The 23566-nt window shown below is 51.7% G+C and overlaps 1 protein-coding gene across 1 annotated transcript in view; it reads right to left on the bottom strand.

The window, feature by feature from the left end:
* Nucleotides 1-23566, bottom strand: part of LOC143696088 (uncharacterized) — a 392325-nt gene that overhangs the window by 246446 nt on the left and 122313 nt on the right. Inside the window, exon 3 of the mRNA XM_077191296.1 lies at nucleotides 10453-10471. Coding sequence (XP_077047411.1) covers nucleotides 10453-10471 — 19 coding nt within the window. The remainder of the gene's footprint in view (nucleotides 1-10452; nucleotides 10472-23566) is intronic.

Genomic DNA, 23566 nt, shown 5'->3' with positions numbered 1-23566 from the left:
TCACTGCCCAGGGCAGCTCCACCTGCCCCGGCGCTGGCGGTGAATTTGTGTGCCCTGGCCCCACTGCCCGGCCCGCGGCCGCTCTGCCGGCCATGCTGGGCAAGATGGGGTTGCTCTGTCCTGCCGCGTGGGCCGAGGTCACCGCGCCGACCGCACCGAGGGCGGGTCCCAGCCATCCCATCCCCGGCTGCCCTGCCCGTGCCAGCTGCGCTGGGCAGCGCCGCTGCTGCTGCCGGGGTCTCCCACCTGCCTTTTCTCTGCCGGGAGCTGCCGGATCAGCCGCCAGAAGCCATGTGGGGGCTGCCCACGCTCCGGCTCGGCCTCCACGGGAAGATCCCCCTCTGGCGATTCCGGCAGCAGACCCTGCCCACATTCCGACCGAGCCTCGGCGGGATATCCTCCCCTGACCCCTCCTGCTCTGAGTTACGTCCCCTTGGTAACCACAGCTCCTGCTGTTCAGGGAAAATCCCTCTCTCTACAGGAAGCACCTTATCGAAACACAAGGGGCTCAGTTAAAAGGCAGCCCTCTCCAAATTCTTTCTCAAAACACGGGAGAAAGGCTACAGAAGGTAAAAAAGTGAAAGAGTTAGATGAAGGGATTGCTCTATTGCCGTTAAGAGAGGTTCCCATGGCAGGGATGCGCTGCCCCGCCCCGCGGGAGCCACCGGCGCCCCTGCCGGCCGTGCCCGGAACTGCACCCAAGGGGAAAGCGCCGCGGCCGAAAGGCCGGGACCGGCTCCGGGCTCTGTTTGTTGGCACTGCCGGAGCTGTTGATACACACTACTATTATTATATTATACACACTAGGAAAGAACCGTTATTCCTAATCCCATATCTTTGCCTGAGAGCCCCTTGATTTCACGATCCTAAAAATTAAGAGGGAGGGGCTTTGCATTCTCCATCCCAAGAGAGGCTTTTTCTGCCTTCCCAAGCAGACACCTGTCATGTAAAGCAAGACAAGCACCCACAGGCACTGAGGGGGGCTGCAGGAGGGGCAGAAGAAGGCCCTGCAGCACTTGGGCACAAAGGCCCAGCAGGTGAATGCAAGAAGGGAGCAGCAAAAGGCCAAGCTGAAGGCAAAGGCCAGGGCAGAGCTCCTACAGCCCCTGAGGGATCAGCCCCAGGGCCCAAGGGGGCCCCAGCACCCAGGGCACAGCTCGGCCACAAGCACCCGGCAGAGGCATTGCCCTCCTCGGCAGGGCACAGCCCACCCAAACAGCCCCTGGCAAGGAATCAGGGCTCCAGCTGCAGGGCACAAGGACACTGCAAGCAGAGACAGCAGCACCCTCAGGACCAGCAAGTCCAGCCCGTGATGGACATGGATTGGCAGGGCTGTCACAGCTCCCATCACACCAGGGACCCTCCACACTGGAGCCCTTGAGAACATTCAGGTGGGTCTGCATTGAGAGGAGGCATTTCCTGATGGACACAGGGGCCTCTCAATCTGCTCTGAATCTTAGACCTAAAGGGGAAAATAGTAAAGGAATATTTTAATTTTTAAGGGAATGAGTGGGAAAGATGAGCAGGTATGATTTGTTCAACCACTATTAGAAGCTGTGGGGGATAGGTTTGAAATAAATTTCTTTTTCTTCTTCCTGTGATTGTAATTAACTAGGAAGGAGTTTGAGAGCTGGATTTTAATACTGTAAAAAGGGATACAGAGGCTAGTTCTGTTGTACCTCTGTGTCAAAAGTCTGACAAGGCCTATGCTGAAGTGAACCCAGAAGTGTGGGCAGCCCCAGGGAAATACAGAAAATTAGATATGGAGCCTCTACAAATTAAAGCAACCTGGACAAGCACTACCCTGTTCCAAGAGAGGGAAGGAAGGGCTTACAGCCTGGTATTGAGTCCCTGTAGAAGGCAGGGCTTTTGGAGCCAAGGGTGTCTCCCTACAACACTCCTATCTTGCCAGTCAACAAACTGGATGGATGGACACAAGGAGGAAACACAGAATTTTCAAGTGTTAAAATTAAGATTAACTGAGGCGAGTGGCCTGGGCCTTCCAGACAGGGAAAAAGAATTTGAATTATAGGTGGACGTTAAACAGGGTCTTGCCAAAGGAATTCTTGTGCTAAAATGTTTAACCCAGTGGCCAGAGAGCAGCCTCATTGTCTGCAGAATTGTGCAGCCACAGCTTCCGTGGGAGCAGAGGCCTGAAAACTGATGACAACAGGAGGATCTCCTAGAGTTCAAGTCTGGCATCAAGTTAAAGCTTTGACAACCAAAAGAGCCTCTCAATGGATGAGCAGGGCTCGGTTATTACAGTATGAAACTTGTTCAGTGGCACAGGAGGATTCAGAACTGAGGACAGGGCAAGGGTTTAACCCAGCCTCCTGTTTGAACAGCCTGGAGAGGGGCTGGCAAGGAACCCAGGACTGCACTCAAGGGACAGAGCTCCCGAGCCAGGCTGGGAGAGATTGATGGGACATTCCCTGGCCTGAGGGAGACAATGTGTTTGTGGATGGCTCTGCAAGGGCAGCAGGAGGGAAAAGAGCTACAAGACAGGCTGTTATTAAGGAAGGGGAATCAGACAAAGCGCAGGTCACCGGCCCATGCTCAGCTCAACCCGCGGAGCTGTGGGTGCTTGTAAGAGCCTGGCACTGAAATGCCCTGAGCAGGAAGGCTTCAAAATCTTCTGGTGACACCATGGCACCTAACAGGGGGGCAAAAGCAATTCTGACTGCTTCAGCAAGCACTGGATCACTTATTAACCTATTTCGAAAACAAATAATTCAAAGATAATGGATTGTGGGAGCAATAGATTCAGATGGGGAACTCATTTTACAGGAAAGACCCTTCAGGGGGTTATGGCAGCTTTAGGAATACAATGGGACCTCCATAACCCCTGGCAAGCCCAGAGCTCGGGTTGGGTAGAAAGAATGAATGGGGAAATAAAGAATCACCTTTGGAAGCCGGAGATGGAAACCAAGATGCCATGGGTACAGCTTTTGCCATTGGCCTTGGCAAGAAAAAGAGCCAGACCCAAGGCAGATATTCAATTATCTCCCTTGGAATTCATGTCTGGAATTCCTTACCTGGGCAATTCTCCACCTAGTGCAGGGTGGAAATAAGGGATGTAAATGTAAGGCAGGCTGTAGCCAGGATCCTGTCTCCTGTGGAATCTCTCCCCCAGGAAGCTGGGCTGGCACAGAGCCTGCCCTGGGACTTTGCTGTTGCCAACACCCAGCCAGGCCATCGGCTCCTGCCTAAGGAGTGCAAAGCAGCACCACTGGTGGCCAAGGGGCCCACGCCAAGTGTCCCTGAGGCCAGAAACAGCCGCCAGCACAGCTGAGCACGGGGGGACCCCTCAGCCTGGCCTCAGGGGCTCTGAAGCCCCGGAGATTTGCACTTCCCACCTGCAGCAGGACCATGGGAGCCGCCCTGAGCCTGCCCTGAAGGCAACGCAGCAGCAGCCAGGGCTCCACAGCGGGCCAAGCCCCTGGGCCTGCCCACAGATCCTCTGCTCAAACCCTCGGGAATCCTGGCCACCCTCCCCTGGCACCTCCAGCCACTGCGGCCAAGCCTCGCTGCCGCTGCTGCAGCTCCAGCGCTGGCTGGGCCTGCACTGCCACAGCTGCTGGGGAGCACCGCGGCACAATTCCACCCTGGGGCTCACTCACACCCACACTCTGGGCTGACTGCGACTGCACTGCTGCAAAATGTACCCATCCTGCTTCTTTTAAATCTTATTTCTCTGCTCAGAAAGGTTTCTCTACTCAAAGGTTTGCCTTTGGGAAAGAAATTTTAAAGGTTTTATTTAAGGGGTTCCCAGTCTGTTCGGATGTTAAACTCATCTCCACCACTCAATGGAGAGGAGTTTAACATCCGAACAGACTGGGAATAGCCCAAAAGACACCCACAGAGATAAGGACCAGCAACAAAACATCAACGCCCCGCAGCAAACAGCAACCAACAGCTACCCCAGACACTGCCCCCGCACAGCTGGAGACACCTGGTCTGGAAAAGGCTGAGAAGGAAATCCAGGAGTGTGGGCGGAATTCACAGCAGAGGGGAAGAAATCCGAGTCTAATAGGAAACCAAACACTAAAAACTTACACGACTTGGAAGCAATGAATATTAAAGCAGTGGATTTAGATTGGTTCAGACTACGTAAAGTTTAGGAAAAATCGAGTAAAACTGACATGTCATGGAATGATTTTTTCTGCACAGCCGGGCTATGTGTGGATGAAAGTATTTCTGTTGCACATCCTGGCCAGAACCAAGCAATGCCTTGACTCTCTCACACTAAAGAGATTCTTGGAGAGTTTTTGTTTTCCCTACAGTTTCAGTGATAAGATTACAACATGAGAAACATTTTTTATAATAATCCTACTTTATATTGTCAGGTAGGTTTGGGACAGAAGGGTGAGAATCAATTTTTGGCCTGGGTTTTTCCATGTTCGCCTTTATGTTGCATTTTGCAAAATTGAAGAGCTTTAACCATGATACTTTTAACTCTTAAATAGTTAATACTTTTTTTAAAAAAAGCAGATTCCGGGGGGCCACATGTGACTCACCAGATGGCTGCCCTGGAAGAGAAGCTTTGGTTCTAGTCAGCCAGGAGAGGAGCTTTAGGAATGCAAATGAACCCTGCTGGGCAAAGCCTGGCCAATGTACCTGGGTCTCTTGCCTGGGGCAGGAATTGGGCTGGTTCCCCCTGCCCCTCACCCCGAGCTCTGCCTGCTTGCACTGATGGAATTTGCACAGCTCAAGGCAGAGCCCGGGGTGAGGATATCTGACCCTGCGACAGAAACGGGTGAAGCTGCACAGGGAAACAGCAAATGGAGAATGTTGGGAAAACTTCACTATAAATAAATGGGGGGAATCATCCCTCTGCCCACTCCAACGTGTGCTGTCACTGTCTATGTTATATAGGGTGGATTAGAGCACTGAGATGTTCTTGCTACCACAAGTTCCGGGAAATCAGTTGGGAATCCAAGTATTTGATGATTTAATTAGAGAAAAATGGTCAATTGATGCAGCCCTGGCTGGAGAGAGCGGCCAAAAATGGGGAGAAGATGAACGGCCAGCAGAACAAATCCTACAACACCATGGACCAGCCCCTGGGAACCCAAACCAATTCATATCAGGAGCCACAGAACCCATTCCTCATTTCAATGGCACCATTAGATTACAAGCTGTCCTCGGAATAACCAACCAGACAGCTCCAGCTCCTGACCTTCCTGCTGAGCAATCCACTGAAATGAGGAACACAACATTTCACCATGGGATGGGATCAGATCCTCTGTTAGCAGAGAAAAGAGGACTTTGTGGAAAATCAAATGACTCAAACTGGTCTTGGCAAATAGATGACAAAGCAAAAGTGGTGAAACAGATAACAAAGGAAACAAAAAAGCAGCTCATGTACCAGTCCAAACGTGGAAAGGATGGGAATGGGACATGGTTTTGTGGTTCCCTGGCAGACCATGGGTTAAACGAATGCTGCTTCTGCTCTGATGTGCTACAGCACCTCTCACCTTTTTACCATGCTCCGCACCTTGAGAGTGCAGCTCATTCAGCAGCTGAGCGAGGGGCCAGGGGCTTGTAGATAAGGAAGTAAGGGGCGAAACCACCAGCTTCAATAAATGTTATTAATTAACATGGACTGCTGCTCACAGAAAGTCCCGCTAAATTCCTGAACGTGGAGAACAAAAAAGACTAAACAGAGCCGTGAATATCGGCTGTTCTACAAAAGTGGGGGTGCACATTAACGAGGACGTGCAGTTGGCAGATCGGGAGGTCTGAACCTTCCAAGTACCTCAGCCAGTGGGCAAAGGGAGAGGGAGATGAGCCGGGAAAATGGGGATAAAAAGGAGGCTGCGAACTACAACAATGGCAGCGAGCGCACGGCAAATGCGCCACGGCCTCTCCCTCTGCCCAGCAATAAAGTCACTTGTACAGGACTCCTCTGTCTCCTCGGGGCACGGAAACCTCCGGCCATGTGAATTTCCCCGCACAGCCGCGGGCACGGGGCAGCCGCCCCTGTGCCAGCCACAGGAACCGGGCCGAGCCAGCGCTGCTCCGGCAGCGGCTCCTGCCGAGGCAGCGGCCGCAAGGAGACCGCGGGCAGCCGCTCCCGCAGCGCCCTCACGGCAGCGGCACCACGGGCCGGACACGGCACAAGGAACCCGCCTGAGCCCCCTGCCGCCCCCGAGGCCCGCAGCGAGCCCCGAGCCCCCGCACAACCCAGCGCGGCTCCCACCTGCGCTGCGGCCGCCTCCCAGCTCCGCCGCCGCCTCACCGGTGGCTCCCGGTCACTCCCAGTATGGTCCAAATCACTCCCGGTAGGATCCCAGTTGCCCCCGACACGGTCCCAGCGGCTCCCAGTCATGCCCCGTATGGTTCCTTTCACTCTCAGTCCCTCTCAGTAAGAGCCCAGTGTGGCCCCAGGCACTTCCAGGATGAGCCCGGTCACACCTTACCCGATGCCATTTGCCCCCGCTGTGGTCCCAGTTGCTGCCAGTATAAGTCCAGTCACCTCCAGTTTGATCCCAGTTACTCCCAGACACTCCCAGTACTATGCCAGTCACTCCAAGTGTCACCCCATCAGTCCCGGTATGATCCCAGTATGACCCCAGCATGGGGCAGCTGCTCCCAGTATGATCCCAGTTGCTCCCTGCATTACTCCAGTTTCTCTTCTTCACCCCTACTACAGATCTGATCACTCCCAGTATAATTCCAGTCAGTCCCAGGATGATCCAAACCATTCCCAGTCCCTCCCAGTCCAATCTCAATTGTCCCCTGCATGTTCCCAGTAGCCCTCAGTGTGGTCCCAGTATATCCCAGTATGATCTCTGCTGCCTCAGTTCTGCTCCCAGTGGGTTCTTTTCCCAGTCTGTCCCAGTCCATTCCAGTCTGTCCCAGTCTCTCTCCAGCAGCTGCTGCCCACCCCCCCTCCCAACCCCATTCCCGGCACTGGGACCCCCCCTGCACCCCTTTATCCTGCACCAACACCCCCCTGCACCCCCTTTCCCGGGTATCCTCCTCTCCCAGCCCCTGGATCCCCCATTTCCGTGAGCCCAGGGAGCCCCGGGCCCCCATTCCCGGCCAGCCCGGGGCACCTCAGCCCCAGCCTCCCTTTGCTGGGAAACCCGGCCTGGGCACGGGGCTCTGCGGCCGCTCTGGGATTTATGATCCCCCAAAGGAAAGGGAGAGAACAGCAGAGAGAGAGCGAGAGAGAAGGAGATTGGGAATCAGGGATCGGGTCCCAGCGCCCAGCCCTGCTCCGCCGGGGGTGGGACCCGCACCCGCAGCAAAAATTGGCTCCGCTGCTCCCGCTGCTTGCCCGGCTTTGGGCCGAGCCCAGCGGGGTCCGGGCAGAGTTTGAGCGCAGGGCCGGGAGTTCAGCAGAGCCCGGCCCGGGGGTCCCGCAGGGCGCGGCCCTGGAGGGTCCCAGACGGATCCCCGAGGGATCCAGAGGGGTGCCCGGAGGGGATCCAGGTGAATTCACTGGAATTCGCCCTTTCCCCCTCCCCCCGCGCTCCCTCGGGCACTTTCGCTTTCGCGTCTCTGCAGCCGCGATCGGGGACGGCTGCGATGGCCCCAGCGCTGGGGCTGGGGGTGCTCCGGGGGCTCCTGGGGCTCCTGGGGGACCCGGGGGCCGCGACCAAAGGTGAGTGGGACCCCCCGAAACCGGGACCCCCCTGAACCGCAATTCCCGGGCACCGGGACCCCCTTGATCTTCCATTCCCGGGCAGGGGAACCCTCTAAACCTCCATTCCCGGGCAGGGGAACCCTCCTGAACCCCCATTTTGGGTCATGCCACCCCCCCTCACTCCACTTCCCCAGCACCGGGACCCCCCTGTACCCCCTCATCTGGCACCGAGATCCCCTGAACCCCCATTTCTGTTCACCGGGACCCCCCTGAACCGCAATTCCTGGGCACCGGGAACTCCCTAAACCTCCATTCCCGGGTACCGGGACTCCCCTGAACCCCCATTTTCGGTCCTGTGACCCCCTCAGCACCCTTTTTCAGCACCGGGACCCCCCTGAACCCCCATTCCTGAGCACGCGGACCCCCTTGAGCGCCCATTTCTGGGCACAGGGACCCCCTGTACCCCCTTGCCCAGCATTGGCACCGCCCTGTACCCCCTCATGTGGCCCCAGGACCCCCCTGAATCCCCATTTCTGGTCACCGACGCCCCCGGAACCGCAATTCCCGGCCACCGGGACCCCCTTGAATCCCAAATTCCTGGAAGGAAACTCCCCCCGAACCCGCATTCCCCGGCACGGGAACCCCCTGAACCCCAATTTTTGGGCACTGGGACCCCCCTGCCCCCCCTAATCCGGGCCTAGGATCCCCCCGCACCCCCGTCAGTGCTCTGGGACGCCCTGCACGCCCATTCCCGGCCACCTCGTCCTTCCCTGACCCCAGACCCGCCCTTTTCCTCGGCTTTTAGACCCCCAGATCTCCCAAATTTCGGCGTCCCCCCAGTTCTTCATTCCCGGCGCTTCCTGGAAGGGGTTCCAGGGGATCCCGGAGGGTCCCCTGGGGTTCCAGGGGGTCAAGAGACCCCCCTTGAACGTTCATTTCGGGACACTGGGACCCCCCCTGTACCCCCTTCCTCAGCCCCGATAACCCCTGCACCCCCTTATCTGCAGCCTGGAACCCCCTGAGCCCCCATTCCCGGGCAGGGAAACCGCCCTGAACCCCAATTTCTGGGCACCGGGATCCACTACATCCCCTTATCCAGCACCGGGACCCCCTGAACCTCAATTTTCAGGCACCAGGACCCCTTGAACCCCGGAACTCGGGAACGGAACCCCCCGGAACCCCATTCCTGGGCACCGGGACCCCAGTGCATCCCGTTATCTGGCCCTGGGACCCCTTGCACCCCTTTTCCCAGCACCAGATCCCAGCCAGGCCATTATCTGTCACCGGCACCCCTGAACCCCCATTCCTGGGCACCGGGACCCCACTGCATCCCCTTATACAGCACCAGGACCCCCTGAACCCCCATTCCACTGCACCAGGACCCCCGTGCACCCCCATATCTGAGACTGGAACCCTCCCAAACCCTCCGTTCTCAGGCACAGGGACCCCCCCTGCACCCCCTTATCCAGCACGGGGACCCTCCTGCACCCCCTCATGCAGCACCAATGCCCCCCCGCACCCCCTTTCCCGGCCCTCCCCCTCTCAGACACCCCAGCCCCCGCTTTTCCTTGACCCCAGCACCCCCTGGACCCCCACTCCTGCCTTCCACAGCCCCCACCCACCACCTTCCTCAACACCGGGGCCCGTGCACCCCCTTTCCTGGGCACAGGGACCCCCTGGACACCCCATTGTTATAAAATTGACTCAAAACGAGTAATTTCCAATCAAAGAATTTATTAATTATTGAAGCAGTTATACTACGTAAGCAAAGGCTCAGCGCTGGGCGACAGGGGAGTCTCCGCTCCACTACTGCCGCCCCAACTAGTTTCTGATTCAGTCCTTTTATCCTCTCCATCCTTCAGGAGTCCATGTTATCTCGGAGTTCTCTGCGCCTGCGCTGGTTGTTGCTAGGGGGTCATCCTTCTCTCTCCTGGTGGTTGGTGATAAAAGGCTGCGGAGTCTTCCTCAGCCGCGTCTTCTTCACCCTATGTCCTTATTTGGTGACTTCTCTGTGGAAAATTACCAAAATCTTATGATTAATGCAATATGTGCCCTATCAAGCTTAAGCAAGCAAATGTCCTGCCTTGCAGACTGTTTATCTGCCCCTGCCCCTTCCCCAGCTTTTCCCTGGTCGTTATCTCTGTGAGTTATCTGCTTGTACCATTTGTCAGCGGGAAAGGTTTCCCTGCTGGGTGTTTATCTGCCCCTGCCCTTTCCCCAGCCTTTCCCTGGTCGTTATTTCTGTGAGTTATCTGTTTGTACCATTTGCTGGGTGGGACTATGTGTGGGCTCCTGCAACCCCTTCCCTGGTATCCTTGTGGCTCATATCTCATGAAGTAGTACAGAAATAGTCAGCAGACAACTCTTGTAACACATTGGTCTCTTTTTTGTGACGAACAAAATGTAGTCCCTCATCTCAATCCCCCCTTTGTTTTGATACTCAATTTTGTTCGTCAAAACGCTCTAATTCCCTTTTGCTGAGCTCCAGAGATTCTTCTGGATCATCCATCTTCAAGGTTCCATATTTTGCTCGTGTGAGCATAAGGTGAGCAGCTTCTAATCTGCCTTTTACAATGCTAATCAATTTATTAAAAATACAAGGGCCAAACGTGAGTCCCAATAGTAAGAGAAGTAGTGGACCCGCTATCGTTGATAATAAAGTTGTAAGCCAAGGAGAATAGTTAAACCAAGATTCATAGCAGCTTTGGTGTTTTTCCCTTTCTCTTTGTCTTCTTTCTAGCCCCTCCCTTAGTTTTGCCATTGAGTCCCGTATAATTCCGCTCTTGTTTACATATGTGCAGCATTCTTCTCTTAAAGCAGCACATAGTCCTCCTTGTTGCAGGAATAATAGATTTAACCCCCTTCGATTTTGTAAGGCTGCCTCTGCTAGGGAATCTAATGATTCTGTGAGGTCTTTGATGGAGGTTTCGATCCTCCTGAGGTCTTCATCTACAGAGGCTCTTAGTTCTTGGAATCCTCGGTGTTGCTGTATGAGTGAGGCTATTCCTGTTCCTGTCCCAGCTGCAGCTATTCCTAGTAACATTGCTACAGTGAAGGTTGTGAATATTTCCCGTTTCACTATGTGGGGTCCTATATTTTGATATTGTTCATAAACGTACTCTACGGGGTGGTAAAGGACTCTGGGTGCTATCAATACTTGAATACAAAAGTCACTGGATTCATTAAATCAGTCTATATTTATACATGGGGTGACTCCGAGAGTGTTACAGACCCATTTAGTATTTGCTGCTGGCAGTATCCAGCTGGCAGGTTTCTTAGGGTCACTCAAATTCCCCATAACCTGACATAGATGTCGTTTTTCCACTGGTACTCGTCCTATACATCTTCCTCTCCCCGTTACCCTTGCCAAGGTTATCCCTCTCGATTCTTCTCCTTCTTTTTTCCATAGGCACCTAGCTGGGTTGGTCCCATTTACTCGTCTGCTTTTTGCTGTTACCCCTATGGCTTCATAGAACGGGGGGTTTACGGTGTAACACAGCCAACATTCCTCAGTTAGATTTGGATGGGTCTCATTCAGGACTAGGAAAGTGGCCTGTAATATTTTCCACAAGTCCCCTTCTCCCGGGTTTTCAGGTCCTCGGGTCGAATCAGTAAAGTTTTGCTTATACATTTCTGGAAGACTAGTGGTTGGGGCTGTTTCTGATTCATTTCCATTATTTTCTCCTAGCGTTAGTTCTCCAGCTATCGCCTGGTTTGGTCCAATTGGTTCGGGGTCGTGTGGCACGGTTGTCTTTTGGATTATAAAGTGCCCCCCTCTGTCTGTCCCTGGTTCCCATAATCGGGCTCCCCACATTTTCCCTAATAACCAGACTTGGTCATGTGGTTTTGTCACATTAATGTAAATCATATTGCATGTTCCATCTAACCCTCCTTCTTTCTGGGTATATGTGGAAGTGGGCTGTGTACACCCGTATGGACCCCATCCAGTTCTGATAAACCGGTCCTCGTTCCCCCCAAAGGAGCTTACTGATACACAGTCCCAATAAGCACAGTAAAAGTGTCCTGGATAGTTACAATACCCTTTTCCCGGGTTTGAGCTTGGACAAAAATAATATCCAAACTGATTTAAACATGGATTTACAGGTATTAAATCACACAAAGTACATAAAAAGCTGGGTGCGCCAGATGTGATTTTGGTCTGGATAACATACTGGTCTTCCCATCTAATCAGTGACCATTTGAAGGGTTGATGTGAATACCCTTCTGCCCCTGAACTTGTTACAATGCACCAGAAAAGAATTAAGGCTTGTAATTTGGGGCTGTCATTGTCGGAGCTCAGGTTAAATTTTACCTTTGGTTTCCCCAGTGGTGGGTTACCAATCCTGGGGCAGGACAGCCAACATTTCCTGGACATCCCATATGGGGGTCGGGGCTTCCGACGGACTCCACTGGTTATTACCTCTCTGCCTCGCCCGACGACTCGGTTGCTGCGAGCCTCGGGGTTTACCATCTTCTCGGCAGCAGAAGTATTCTTCAGGAGCCGGATAAACCTCCCGTTTCCACTTTTTAGCACTGGTGGCCCAGTTATCAGCTTTTATTAATGAGAGGTCACGCCGCAAATTGGGGGCTTTCTTCCGACACACCACTCCCAGGATGTCCAGGAGAAAGGGGATCGGTTCGTTAGGGTGGTAGCAGAACCGATCAGGATTTACCCCTTTGGAAAAGGTTTCCCACCACTCGTCAGATCCAAGCTTTACCTCCCCCGTAGCAACTCTGCTACTAAGAATGATAGAAGTTAGTCTCCTCTCTTTCTCATAGCACGGCGTACAAATTCCCCTAGGTGTTCTACCACTCCGACAATGAGACCACCAAGGTTCGTGACACAATTTACAGGAAAAGCATACAAGGGGGTGACAGTCACAATCTAACCAGTTACACTTTAACCTAATATCTTTGTTTTGTGCTTTTTCCCCCTCCCATGTGTGCCCTTTATGTTCTAATCTCAGGGACTTAAAGTAGGGCTTTCTCAACTCGTCCTCTAAGAGTTTGCAATATCCAAGAGCCTCCCGATTCCCTATTAGGTGGGTTTGGAGATAATGGTTATCTCCAACCCAGATTATTATCCAAATCATTTATCAGTTCGTTTCAGCTTTAATTTGGTTTCTCCCGGGAGACTGCAAACCTCCCAGCTGTGAGGGGGTTTTACCGGTCCTTTTATGCAACTAGCAGGAGTCCATCCTTTTTCAGCGGTTCGTATGGCTGCTTCTGTGCTGAGGAGTACTTGGAACGGTCCTTCCCACCTTGGAGTCAAGGGGTTTTCTTTCCAGCTTTTCACGAGCACCCAATCTCCTGGCTGTACCTGGTGTAAGATAAAATCTAAAGGAGGCCGTTGTGCTAACATACCTTTTTCCCATAATGCCTTTCTGTACTTTGTCAATTCCACCAAATATTTTTGCGTACATGTGTCATTAATGACAGGATGTTCGTTAGGATTTTCTAGGTTATACGGCATCCCATACATCATTTCAAAGGGTGATACCCCTAAATCAGCTCTAGGTCTTGTTCTTATATTTAGCAACGCTAGAGGAATACATTTAACCCCGGTCAAATTGGTTTCTGCTACCAGTTTGGTCAATTGCTTTTTTATTTCCCCATTCATTCGTTCAACTCGTCCAGAGCTCTGGGGATGCCAGGGGGCATGTTGTTCCCACCGTATGCCCAGAGCTGTTGCTAAGTTTTGGGTAACTTGGGAAATAAAATGCGGCCCTCTATCTGAGTCAATGACTTCTGGGACCCCGTATCTCGGGATTATCTCTTCCATCAATATTTTCGTAACTACTTTGGCTGTTTCTCTTACGCTTGGGAAGGCTTCCACAAAATGTGTTAGGTGGTCCACCAAGACCAATAAATATTTGGTTCTCCCTACTTTGGGGAGCTCGGTGAAATCTATCTGGATGTGGGAGAAAGGCCTTTTCGCTAGCGGTCGGCCTCCCTCCGGTAATTTTCTCAAATTTTTTCTATTTACTTGTAAGCAAATTAGGCATCCTCTGGTTACTTGTTTGGCAATGTCCCAGATTCCCACACTCACATACTTTGCAGCAAAATAATCTACCAGTCCCTGTGATCCCCAATGTGTTTTTTGATGTATCTTAGTCAGTAATCTATGTGCCAATGCTCTAGGTATTATTTCTCTGCCATCTGCTAATTTCCATGCTCCTTGTGCATCCCTTTTAGCTCCTAGTTTTTGTATTTTATTCTCTTCCTCTTTATTAAACTTGATGTCGGGGTCAGGTTCTGGCGTTTGGGAGTGTTCTATGTTTTCCTGCAAAGTGAGCAGTCTCAGGGCAGCCCGTTTAGCCTCCTGGTCAGCTGCATTATTTCCCCTACTTCTCAAATCCAGTCCTTTCTGGTGACCTTTCAGGTGAACTATAGCTATTTTTCGGGGTTTTCGTAGGGCACTGAGCACGTCTAATATTAATTTACGGTGAACTAAATCTTTCCCTTGTGAATTTATTAGTCCTCTTTCCTCCCATATTTTGCCAAATGTATGGACTACCCCATAGCTATATTTCGAGTCCGTAAAAATAGTCCCATCTTTTCCTGTTAACCATTCCAGGGCTCGTAGTACAGCATATAGTTCACATGCTTGGGCGGACCAGGATCCACTAAGGGGTCCCGATTCTATCACTTCCAGGTTGGGTCCCCTTATGATAGCATATCCTGATTTTCTCCTTCCCTCAACTACTCTGGAGGATCCATCCACAAACAGTCTTCCTCCTTTTTCCAATTCTTCTTCTTCCAAATCTGGTCTGATTTTTGTCTGTTCTTCTATAGTCACTATACAATCATGTGTTAGTGCTTCTTCTGGTCCTCCATATAAGAAGGAAGCTGGATTTTGGATATTAGTAGTTTCTAGAGTTAAATTTGGAGCCTCAATTAGTATTCCTTCATATTTTAGAAGCCTTGCGTCTGAGATCCATTTTTCAGCCTTTTGCTGTAAGACTCCCCGTATGTTATGGGGGGACAGCACTTTCAGGCTGCTATTAAATGTAATTTTCCGGGCTTCTTCTACCAAAAGAGCACATCCTACAATTGCTTGTAAGCACGTAGGCCATCCTCTGCTTACTGGGTCCAAGATCTTTGATAGATAAGCCACCGGTTTCCTTTTCTCTGCCCATTCTTGAGTAAGGACCCCATATGCGACCCCCTTGTCTACGTTTATGAACAAAAAGAAGGGTCTATTAGTATTAGGTAAACTTAATACCGGGGCATGGATTAGGCTCTCTTTAAGCTCTTGCAGCCTTTCGGTGTCCTCCTGATCCCATTTTAGGAGTCCCTCTTGAGTAAGTTTCTGATACAAGAAAGTCGCCTTACTACTGTAGTTTTCAATCCATTGTCGACAATAACCAGTTAGTCCAAGTATTTGCCTGATTTGTCTCTTATTTCTTGGAATTGGTAATGCTAAAATCGCCTGTATTCGCTCGGGGTCTATTCTCTTCTCTCCTTTCTTTAGATAATGGCCTAGGTATTTTACTTCTTCTTCGACAAATTGTAGTTTTGCCTTGGAGACTTTCAATCCCTTTAATCCTAAAAAGTTCAATAACTTAATACTTTCTTTCCGTACATTCTCTTCCTGCTGCCCCGCCAGGAGTAGATCATCTACGTATTGGATTAATGTAACCCCTGGCCCCACTTGGTAATCCTGTAAAATTTGCTCTAAAGCCTGCCCGAAGAGATTAGGGGACTCAGTGAATCCTTGAGGGAGTACCGTCCATCTTAATTGTTGTCTCCTTCCCGTATCGGGGTCTTCCCATTCAAATGCAAAATAATCCCGGCTTTCTTTAGCCAAAGGGCATGCCCAAAAGGCATCTTTGAGATCTATAACACTGTACCATAAATTCTCAGGCCCCAGTTTAGTCAAGAGGGTATAAGGATTTGCCACCACCGGGAACCGGGCTACAGTTTGCTTGTTTATTTCCCTTAAATCATGCACCAATCGATAGGTGCCGTTTGGCTTTTTAACTGGTAGGATGGGAGTATTGAACGGAGACATGCAGGGTTCTAACAATCCATTATTCAACAACCTTTCTATTTCTGGTTTTAATCCTCGTCTCCCTTCTGGGGATAATGGGTATTGCTTAATTTGGACGGGGACATCCGGATTTTTGATAGTTACCGAAAATGGAGTGATTTTTAGCTGTCCCACGCTCTCAGGCGTGTACCAGACTTCGGGGTTAATTTGCTTTTCATCTTCTACCCTTAAAGGGCATAATTTAATTTTTAATTCCTTATTATCTACACCTATACTAATCCCTAATTCTATAATCATGTCTCGCCCGAGCAGATTATAATCTGACTCGGGTACCAATAATAGATTTCCCATCCCTATTTTGGATCCTGATTCTATAGTCACATTTTTTATGATTTGTACTTCAAAAGGTTCCCCTTTTGCCCCTATGACAGTGGCAGTTTCTTTAGAGATGGTACATCCTTTTGGTAGGTTCTGTACCGTGGATCTTTCTGCCCCCGTATCTACCAAGAATTCCATTTCTTGGTTGTGGGGACCCACTTTAAGTTTTATCAAGGGCTCTTTATGATTTTTCCGGGTCCCCACCAAATAGAGCCCCTGACCCCCCTAGTCCATTTGGAACTGCTTCTCGTCTCTGATTCGGACTCTACATTCTCGCTTAAAATGCCCTTTTTTTCCGCAATAAAAACACACCTTCACCCCTTCTGACTCCCCTATACTTTTCTCTTTTTGTTCACTCAAACCTCCCTTTCGCCCTTCTCTTTGGTACCTCCCCCCACCTGTTGCTGTGACCATCAACCTTACTTGTCTGCGGTCTCTTTCGTCGTCCCTACGGACATATACTTTCTGTGCCTCCCTAAGCAGTTCATCCAGCCCCCTGTCCTGCCAGTCCTCTAATTTCTGGATTTTCTTCTTTATGTTGTCCCACGATTTTAAAACGAAATGGACTTTCAGCATTGACTGTGAAGTTTGGCTATCGGGGTCCATTCCGGAGTACAATTGTAAGTTCCGCCGTAATCTCTCGAGCCATTCCGTAGGCGACTCGTCCTTCTTTTGCCTATCGTTGAATGCCCGATCTATATTTTGCCCCCTCGGGACTGAGTCCCTAATCCCCTGAATAATTATGGTCCTTAAATCCTGCATATGTGTTCTATGTGCCGCATTTTGATGGTCCCAATGGGGGTTCTGTAGGGGCCATTTAGCGTCCGCAGCCGGGCCTTGGACATGCTGCGTGTCCCAAATACGCATTCCTTCCCTTCTTATCATATTCCATTCTTCAGTAGAGAACAGAATGCCCAAAATGGACTGCATTTCTTCCCAGGTATAGATGTTTGGTCCTAAGAACCGGTCGACCCTCTCGGCTACCCCAAAAGGGTCCTCTAATAAATGTCCCATGTCCTTCTTAAAGTCTCGTACATCTGCCGAACTCAAGGGGACAGTAATAAATCCTATACCCACCTGTGGTCCACCCATGGGCATCTCCCGTAGAGGGAATAGCCCCGTCTCAACCCTACTGCGGCTCCTTGTAATCGGGCCTTGGTAACCGGTTTGGTTAACCTCCCCTTGGTTACCCTCTTCATCATTGTTCGGTGCAGGTGGTTGTGGAGGTGGTGGGGCATTGGGTGCTGGCGGTGGGACATATGGGGGCGGTGCTATAATTAAGTCGCCCAAATGATTGTCCCTCTTCCCCTTTTTGTCCGGATCCCCTTTCCCTTCTCTTAATTGGAAAACATACACTTCGGGTCTTGCTACCCATATTTTGGCATAATCACTCTCCTCTTGCGAGAAGGGCTCTTTAGAATTTACCCATAGGTTCAAGTCCTGTCGAACCCAGTCTTCAGATGATCCAAACACGGGCCAAAAAACTTTTTTGGAAATCTCTTTCCCACCCCATACTTCCATGCAATAATGTATCATTCTGGCCCTATCCTTAGTCTCGGTCCCCGGGTAATGCTTCCAATTACTAAGCATGAATCCTAGGGGGCTGTCCCTTGGAATGGGGGGGAGTTTGACTTGGGTTGGGGTCTTGCTTTTCCCCTGCCCCATTCGTCCGGAGTGCCTTCTTTCACTCTCAAATTCCTTTCACTTCCCCTTTTTCGTGGCCTGAGCCCTCGCGGGTCTGCGGGAACCGCACTACTCAAGGGTCCGCACTCACTTGGAGAGTCCGGCTGCCGGCCCTCCTCTCATTCACACTTGTCCACCGCCACACTCCGGGATCCCAACCCCGCCCGAACGGATTCCCTTTTATACTTACGCGTCCTGCGTCTTCGTCCGGACTCCGTGCACAGATTATTAAGGGGTTCACCGGTATAATTTGTCCCGTTTGCTTACTAGTATATATTTTAGGGTCGTCGGTGAGAGTGGCGGAGGTTCTCCCAGAGGGGCCACCCGGAAAGCACTGGATGAGGCGCCCCCCACTCTGGGTAGATCTTACCCGATCCAAACTCTCATCCGAGTCACGGCACCAAACTGTTATAAAATTGACTCAAAACGAGTAATTTCTAATCAAAGAATTTATTAATTATTGAAGCAGTTATACTACGTAAGCAAAGGCTCAGCGCTGGGCGACAGGGGAGTCTCCGCTCCACCTACTGCCGCCCCAACTAGTTTCTGATTCAGTCCTTTTATCCTCTCCATCCTTCAGGAGTCCATGTTATCTCGGAGTTCTCTGCGCCTGCACTGGGTGTTGCTAGGGGGTCATCCTTCTGTCTCCTGGTGGTCGGTGATAAAGGCTGCGGAGTCTTCCTCAGCCGCGTCTTCTTCACCCTATGTCCTTATTTGGTGACTTCTCCATGGAAAATTACCAAAATCTTATGATTAACGCAATATGTGCCCTATCAAGCTTAAGCAAGCAAATGTCCTGCCTTGCAAACTGTGCCCTATCAAGCTTAAGCAAGCAAATATCCTGCCTTGCAGACTGTTTATCTGCCCCTGCCCCTTCCCCAGCTTTTCCCTGGTCGTTATCTCTGTGAGTTATCTGCTTGTACCATTTGTCAGCGGGAAAGGTTTCCCTGCTGGGTGTTTATCTGCCCCTGCCCTTTCCCCAGCCTTTCCCTGGTCGTTATTTCTGTGAGTTATCTGTTTGTACCATTTGCTGGGTGGGACTATGTGTGGGCTCCTGCAACCCCTTCCCTGGTATCCTTGTAGCTCATATCTCATGAAGTAGTACAGAAATAGTCAGCAGACAACTCTTGTAACACACTGGTCTCTTTTTCATGACGAACAAAATGTAGTCCCTCATCTCAATTCCCCCCCATTTATTTATAGTGAAGTTTTCCCAAAATTCTCCATTTGCTGTTTCCCTTTGCAGCTTCACCCTGCTTTTTTTAAAAAAAGTATTAACTATTTAAGAGTTAAAAGTATCACGGTTAAAGTTCTTCAATTTTGCAAAATGCAACATAAAGGCGAACATGGAAAAACCCTGACCAAAAATTGATTCTCACCCTTCTGTCCCAAACCTACCTGACAATATAAAGTAGGATTATTATAAAAAATGTTTCTCATGTTGTAATCTTATCACTGAAACTGTAGGGAAAACAAAAACTCTCCAAGAATCTCTTTAGTGTGAGAGAGTCAAGGCATTGCTTGGTTCTGGCCAGGATGGGCAACAGAAATACTTTCATCCACACATAGCCCGGCTGTGCAGAAAACATCATTCCATGACATGTCAGTTTTACTCGATTTTTCCTAAACTTTACGTAGTCTGAACCAATCTAAATCCACTGCTTTAATGTTCATTGCTTCCAAGTCGTGTAAGTTTTTAGTGTTTGGTTTCCTATTAGACTCGGATATCTTCCCCTCTGCTGTGAATTCCGCCCACACTCCTGGATTTCCTTCTCAGCCTTTTCCAGACCAGGTGTCTCCAGCTATGCGGGGGGCAGTGTCTGGGGTAGCTGTTGGTTGCTGTTTGCTGCGGGGCGTTGATGTTTTGTTGCTGGTCCTTATCTCTGTGGGTGTCTTTTGGGCTATTCCCAGTCTGTTCGGATGTTAAACTCGTCTCCATTGAGTGGTGGAGATGAGTTTAACATCCGAACAGACTGGGAACCCCTTAAATAAAACCTTTAAAATTTCTTTCCCAAAGGCAAACCTTTGAGTAGAGAAACCTTTCTGAGCAGAGAAATAAGATTTAAAAGAAGCAGGATGGGTACATTTTGCAGCAGTGCAGTCGCAGGCAGCCCAGAGTGTGGGTGTGAGTGAGCCCCAGGGTGGAATTGTGCCGCGGTGCTCCCCAGCAGCTGTGGCAGTGCAGGCCCAGCCAGCGCTGGAGCTGCAGCAGCGGCAGCGAGGCTTGGCCGCAGTGGCTGGAGGTGCCAGGGGAGGGTGGCCAGGATTCCCGAGGGTTTGAGCAGAGGATCTGTGGGCAGGCCCAGGGGCTTGGCCCGCTGTGGAGCCCTGGCTGCTGCTGCGTTGCCTTCAGGGCAGGCTCAGGGGCGGCTCCCATGGTCCTGCTGCAGGCGGGAAGTGCAAATCTCCGGGGCTTCAGAGCCCCTGAGGCCAGGCTGAGGGGTCCCCCCGTGCTCAGCTGTGCTGGCGGCTGTTTCTGGCCTCAGGGACACTTGGCGTGGGCCCCTTGGCCACCAGTGGTGCTGCTTTGCACTCCTTAGGCAGGAGCCGATGGCCTGGCTGGGTGTTGGCAACAGCAAAGTCCCAGGGCAGGCTCTGTGCCAGCCCAGCTTCCTGGGGGAGAGATTCCACAGGAGACAGGATCCTGGCTACAGCCTGCCTTACATTTACATCCCTTATTTCCACCCTGCACTAGGTGGAGAATTGCCCAGGTAAGGAATTCCAGACATGAATTCCAAGGGAGATAATTGAATATCTGCCTTGGGTCTGGCTCTTTTCCTTGCCAAAGCCAATGGCAAAAGCTGTACCCATGGCATCTTGGTTTCCATCTCCGGCTTCCAAAGGTGTTTCTTTATTTCCCCATTCATTCTTTCTACCCAACCCGAGCTCTGGGCTTGCCAGGGGTTATGGAGGTCCCATTGTATTCCTAAAGCTGCCATAACCCCCTGAAGGGTCTTTCCTGTAAAATGAGTTCCCCATCTGAATCTATTGCTTCCACAATCCATTATCTTTGAATTATTTCTTTTAGCAATAGGTTAATAACTGATCCAGTGCTTGCTGAAGCAGTCAGAATTGCTTTTGCCCCCCTGTTAGGTGCCATGGTGTCAGCAGAAGATTTTGAAGCCTTCCTGCTCAGGGCATTTCAGTGCCAGGCTCTTACAAGCACCCACAGCTCCGCGGGTTGAGCTGAGCATGGGGCGGTGACCTGCGCTTTGTCTGATTCCCCTTCCTTAATAACAGCCTGTCTTGTAGCTCTTTTCCCTCCTGCTGCCCTTGCAGAGCCATCCACAAACACATTGTCTCCCTCAGGCCAGGGAATGTCCCATCAATCTCTCCCAGCCTGGCTCGGGAGCTCTGTCCCTTGAGTGCAGTCCTGGGTTCCTTGCCAGCCCCTCTCCAGGCTGTTCAAACAGGAGGCTGGGTTAAACCCTTGCCCTGTCCTCAGTTCTGAATCCTCCTGTGCCACTGAACAAGTTTCATACTGTAATCACCGAGCCCTGCTCATCCATTGAGAGGCTCTTTTGGTTGTCAAAGCTTTAACTTGATGCCAGACTTGAACTCTAGGAGATCCTCCTGTTGTCATCAGTTTTCAGCCTCTGCTCCCACGGAAGCTGTGGCTGCACAATTCTGCAGACAATGAGGCTGCTCTCTGGCCACTGGGTTAAACATTTTAGCACAAGAATTCCTTTGGCAAGACCCTGTTTAACGTCCACCTATAATTCAAATTCTTTTTCCCTGTCTGGAAGGCCCAGGCCACTCGCCTCAGTTAATCTTCATTTTAACACTTGAAAATTCTGTGTTTCCCCCTTGTGTCCATCCATCCAGTTTGTTGACTGGCAGGATAGGAGTGTTGTAGGGAGACACCCTTGGCTCCAATGCCCTGCCTTTAACAGGGACTCAATACCAGGCTGTGAGCCCTTCCTTCCCTCTCTTGGAACAGGGTATTGCTTGTCCTGGTTGCTTTAATTTGTAGAGGCTCCATATCTAATTTTCTGTATTTCCCTGGGGCTGCCCACACTTCTGGGTTCACTTCAGCATAGGCCTTGTCAGACTTTTGACACAGAGGTACAACAGAACTAGCCTCTGTATCCCTTTTTACAGTATTAAAATCCAGCTCTCAAATTCCTTCCTAGTTAATTACAATCACAGGAAGAAGAAAAAGAAATTTATTTCAAACCTATCCCCCACAGCTTCTAATAGTGGTTGAACAAATCATACCTGCTCATCTTTCCCACTCATTCCCTTAAAAATTAAAATATTCTTTACTATTTTCCCCTTTAGGTCTAAGATTCAGAGCAGATTGAGAGGCCCCTGTGTCCATCAGGAAATGCCTCCTCTCAATGCAGACCCACCTGAATGTTCTCAAGGGCTGCAGTGTGGAGGGTCCCTGGTGTGATGGGAGCTGTGTCAGCCCTGCCAATCCATGTCCATCACGGGCTGGACTTGCTGGTCCTGAGGGTGCTGCTGTCTCTGCTTGCAGTGTCCTTGTGCCCTGCAGCCGGAGCCCTGATTCCTTGCCAGGGGCTGTTTGGGTGGGCTGTGCCCTGCCGAGGAGGGCAATGCCTCTGCCGGGTGCTTGTGGCCGAGCCGTGCCCTGGGTGCTGGGGCCCCCTTGGGCCCTGGGGCTGATCCCTCAGGGGCTGTAGGAGCTCTGCCCTGGCCTTTGCCTTCAGCTTGGCCTTTTGCTGCTCCCTTCTTGCATTCACCTGCTGGGCCTTTGTGCCCAAGTGCTGCAGGGCCTTCTTCTGCCCCTCCTGCAGCCCCCCTCAGTGCCTGTGGGTGCTTGTCTTGCTTTACAAGACAGGCGTCTGCTTGGGAAGGCAGAAAAAGCCTCTCTTGGAATGGAGAATGCAAAGCCCCTCCCTCTTAATTTTTAGGATAGTGAAATCAAGGGGCTCTCAGGCAAAGATATGGGATTAGGAATAACGGTTCTTTACTAGTGTGTATAATATAATAATAGTAGTGTGTATAAACAGCTCCGGCAGTGCCAACAAACAGAGCCCGGAGCCGGTCCCGGCCTTTCGGCTGCGGCGCTTTCCCCTTGGGTGCAGTTCCGGGCACGGCCGGCAGGGGCGCCGGTGGCTCCCGCGGGGCGGGGCAGCGCATCCCTGCCATGGGAACCTCTCTTCACGGCAATAGAGCAATCCCTTCATCTAACTCTTTCACTTTTTTACCTTCTGTAGCCTTTCTCCCGTGTTTTGAGAAAGAATTTGGAGAGGGCTGCCTTTTAAATGAGCTCCTCGTGTTTCGATAAGGTGCTTCCTGTAGAGAGAGGGATTTTCCCTGAACAGCAGGAGCTGTGGTTACCAAGGGGACGTAACTCAGAGCAGGAGGGGTCAGGGGAGGATATCCCGCCGAGGCTCGGTGGGAGTGTGGGCAGGGTCTGCTGCCGGAATCGCCAGAGGGGGATCTTCCCGTGGAGGCCGAGCCGGAGCGTGGGCAGCCCCCACATGGCTTCTGGCGGCTGATCCGGCAGCTCCCGGCAGAGAAAAGGCAGGTGGGAGACCCCGGCAGCAGCAGCGGCGCTGCCCAGCGCAGCTGGCACGGGCAGGGCAGCCGGGGATGGGATGGCTGGGACCCGCCCTCGGTGCGGTCGGCGCGGTGACCTCGGCCCACGCGGCAGGACAGAGCAACCCCATCTTGCCCAGCATGGCCGGCAGAGCGGCCGCGGGCCGGGCAGTGGGGCCAGGGCACACAAATTCACTGCCAGCGCCGGGGCAGGTGGAGCTGCCCTGGGCAGTGAGCCCGCACCTGGGATGGAAACCGGGGCAGGCGGAGCTGAGGCGGGCAGCGAGCCGGGACCCGGGACAGGCGCCTCGGCCGCCAACGGAGGGGGCAAGAGCTGCAGAGGATCCCACTCTCTTTCTGACTTTTCCTCTTGTTCCCCTCCCTTTCATTTCCCCTTTTTATTTTCTTGG

The sequence above is a fragment of the Agelaius phoeniceus genome, chromosome 28 (assembly GCF_051311805.1).
Source record: "Agelaius phoeniceus isolate bAgePho1 chromosome 28, bAgePho1.hap1, whole genome shotgun sequence".
NCBI lineage: Eukaryota > Metazoa > Chordata > Aves > Passeriformes > Icteridae > Agelaius > Agelaius phoeniceus.
The sequence above is the reverse complement of the archived record's forward strand: the minus strand, read 5'-3'. Positions and strand labels throughout refer to the sequence as shown.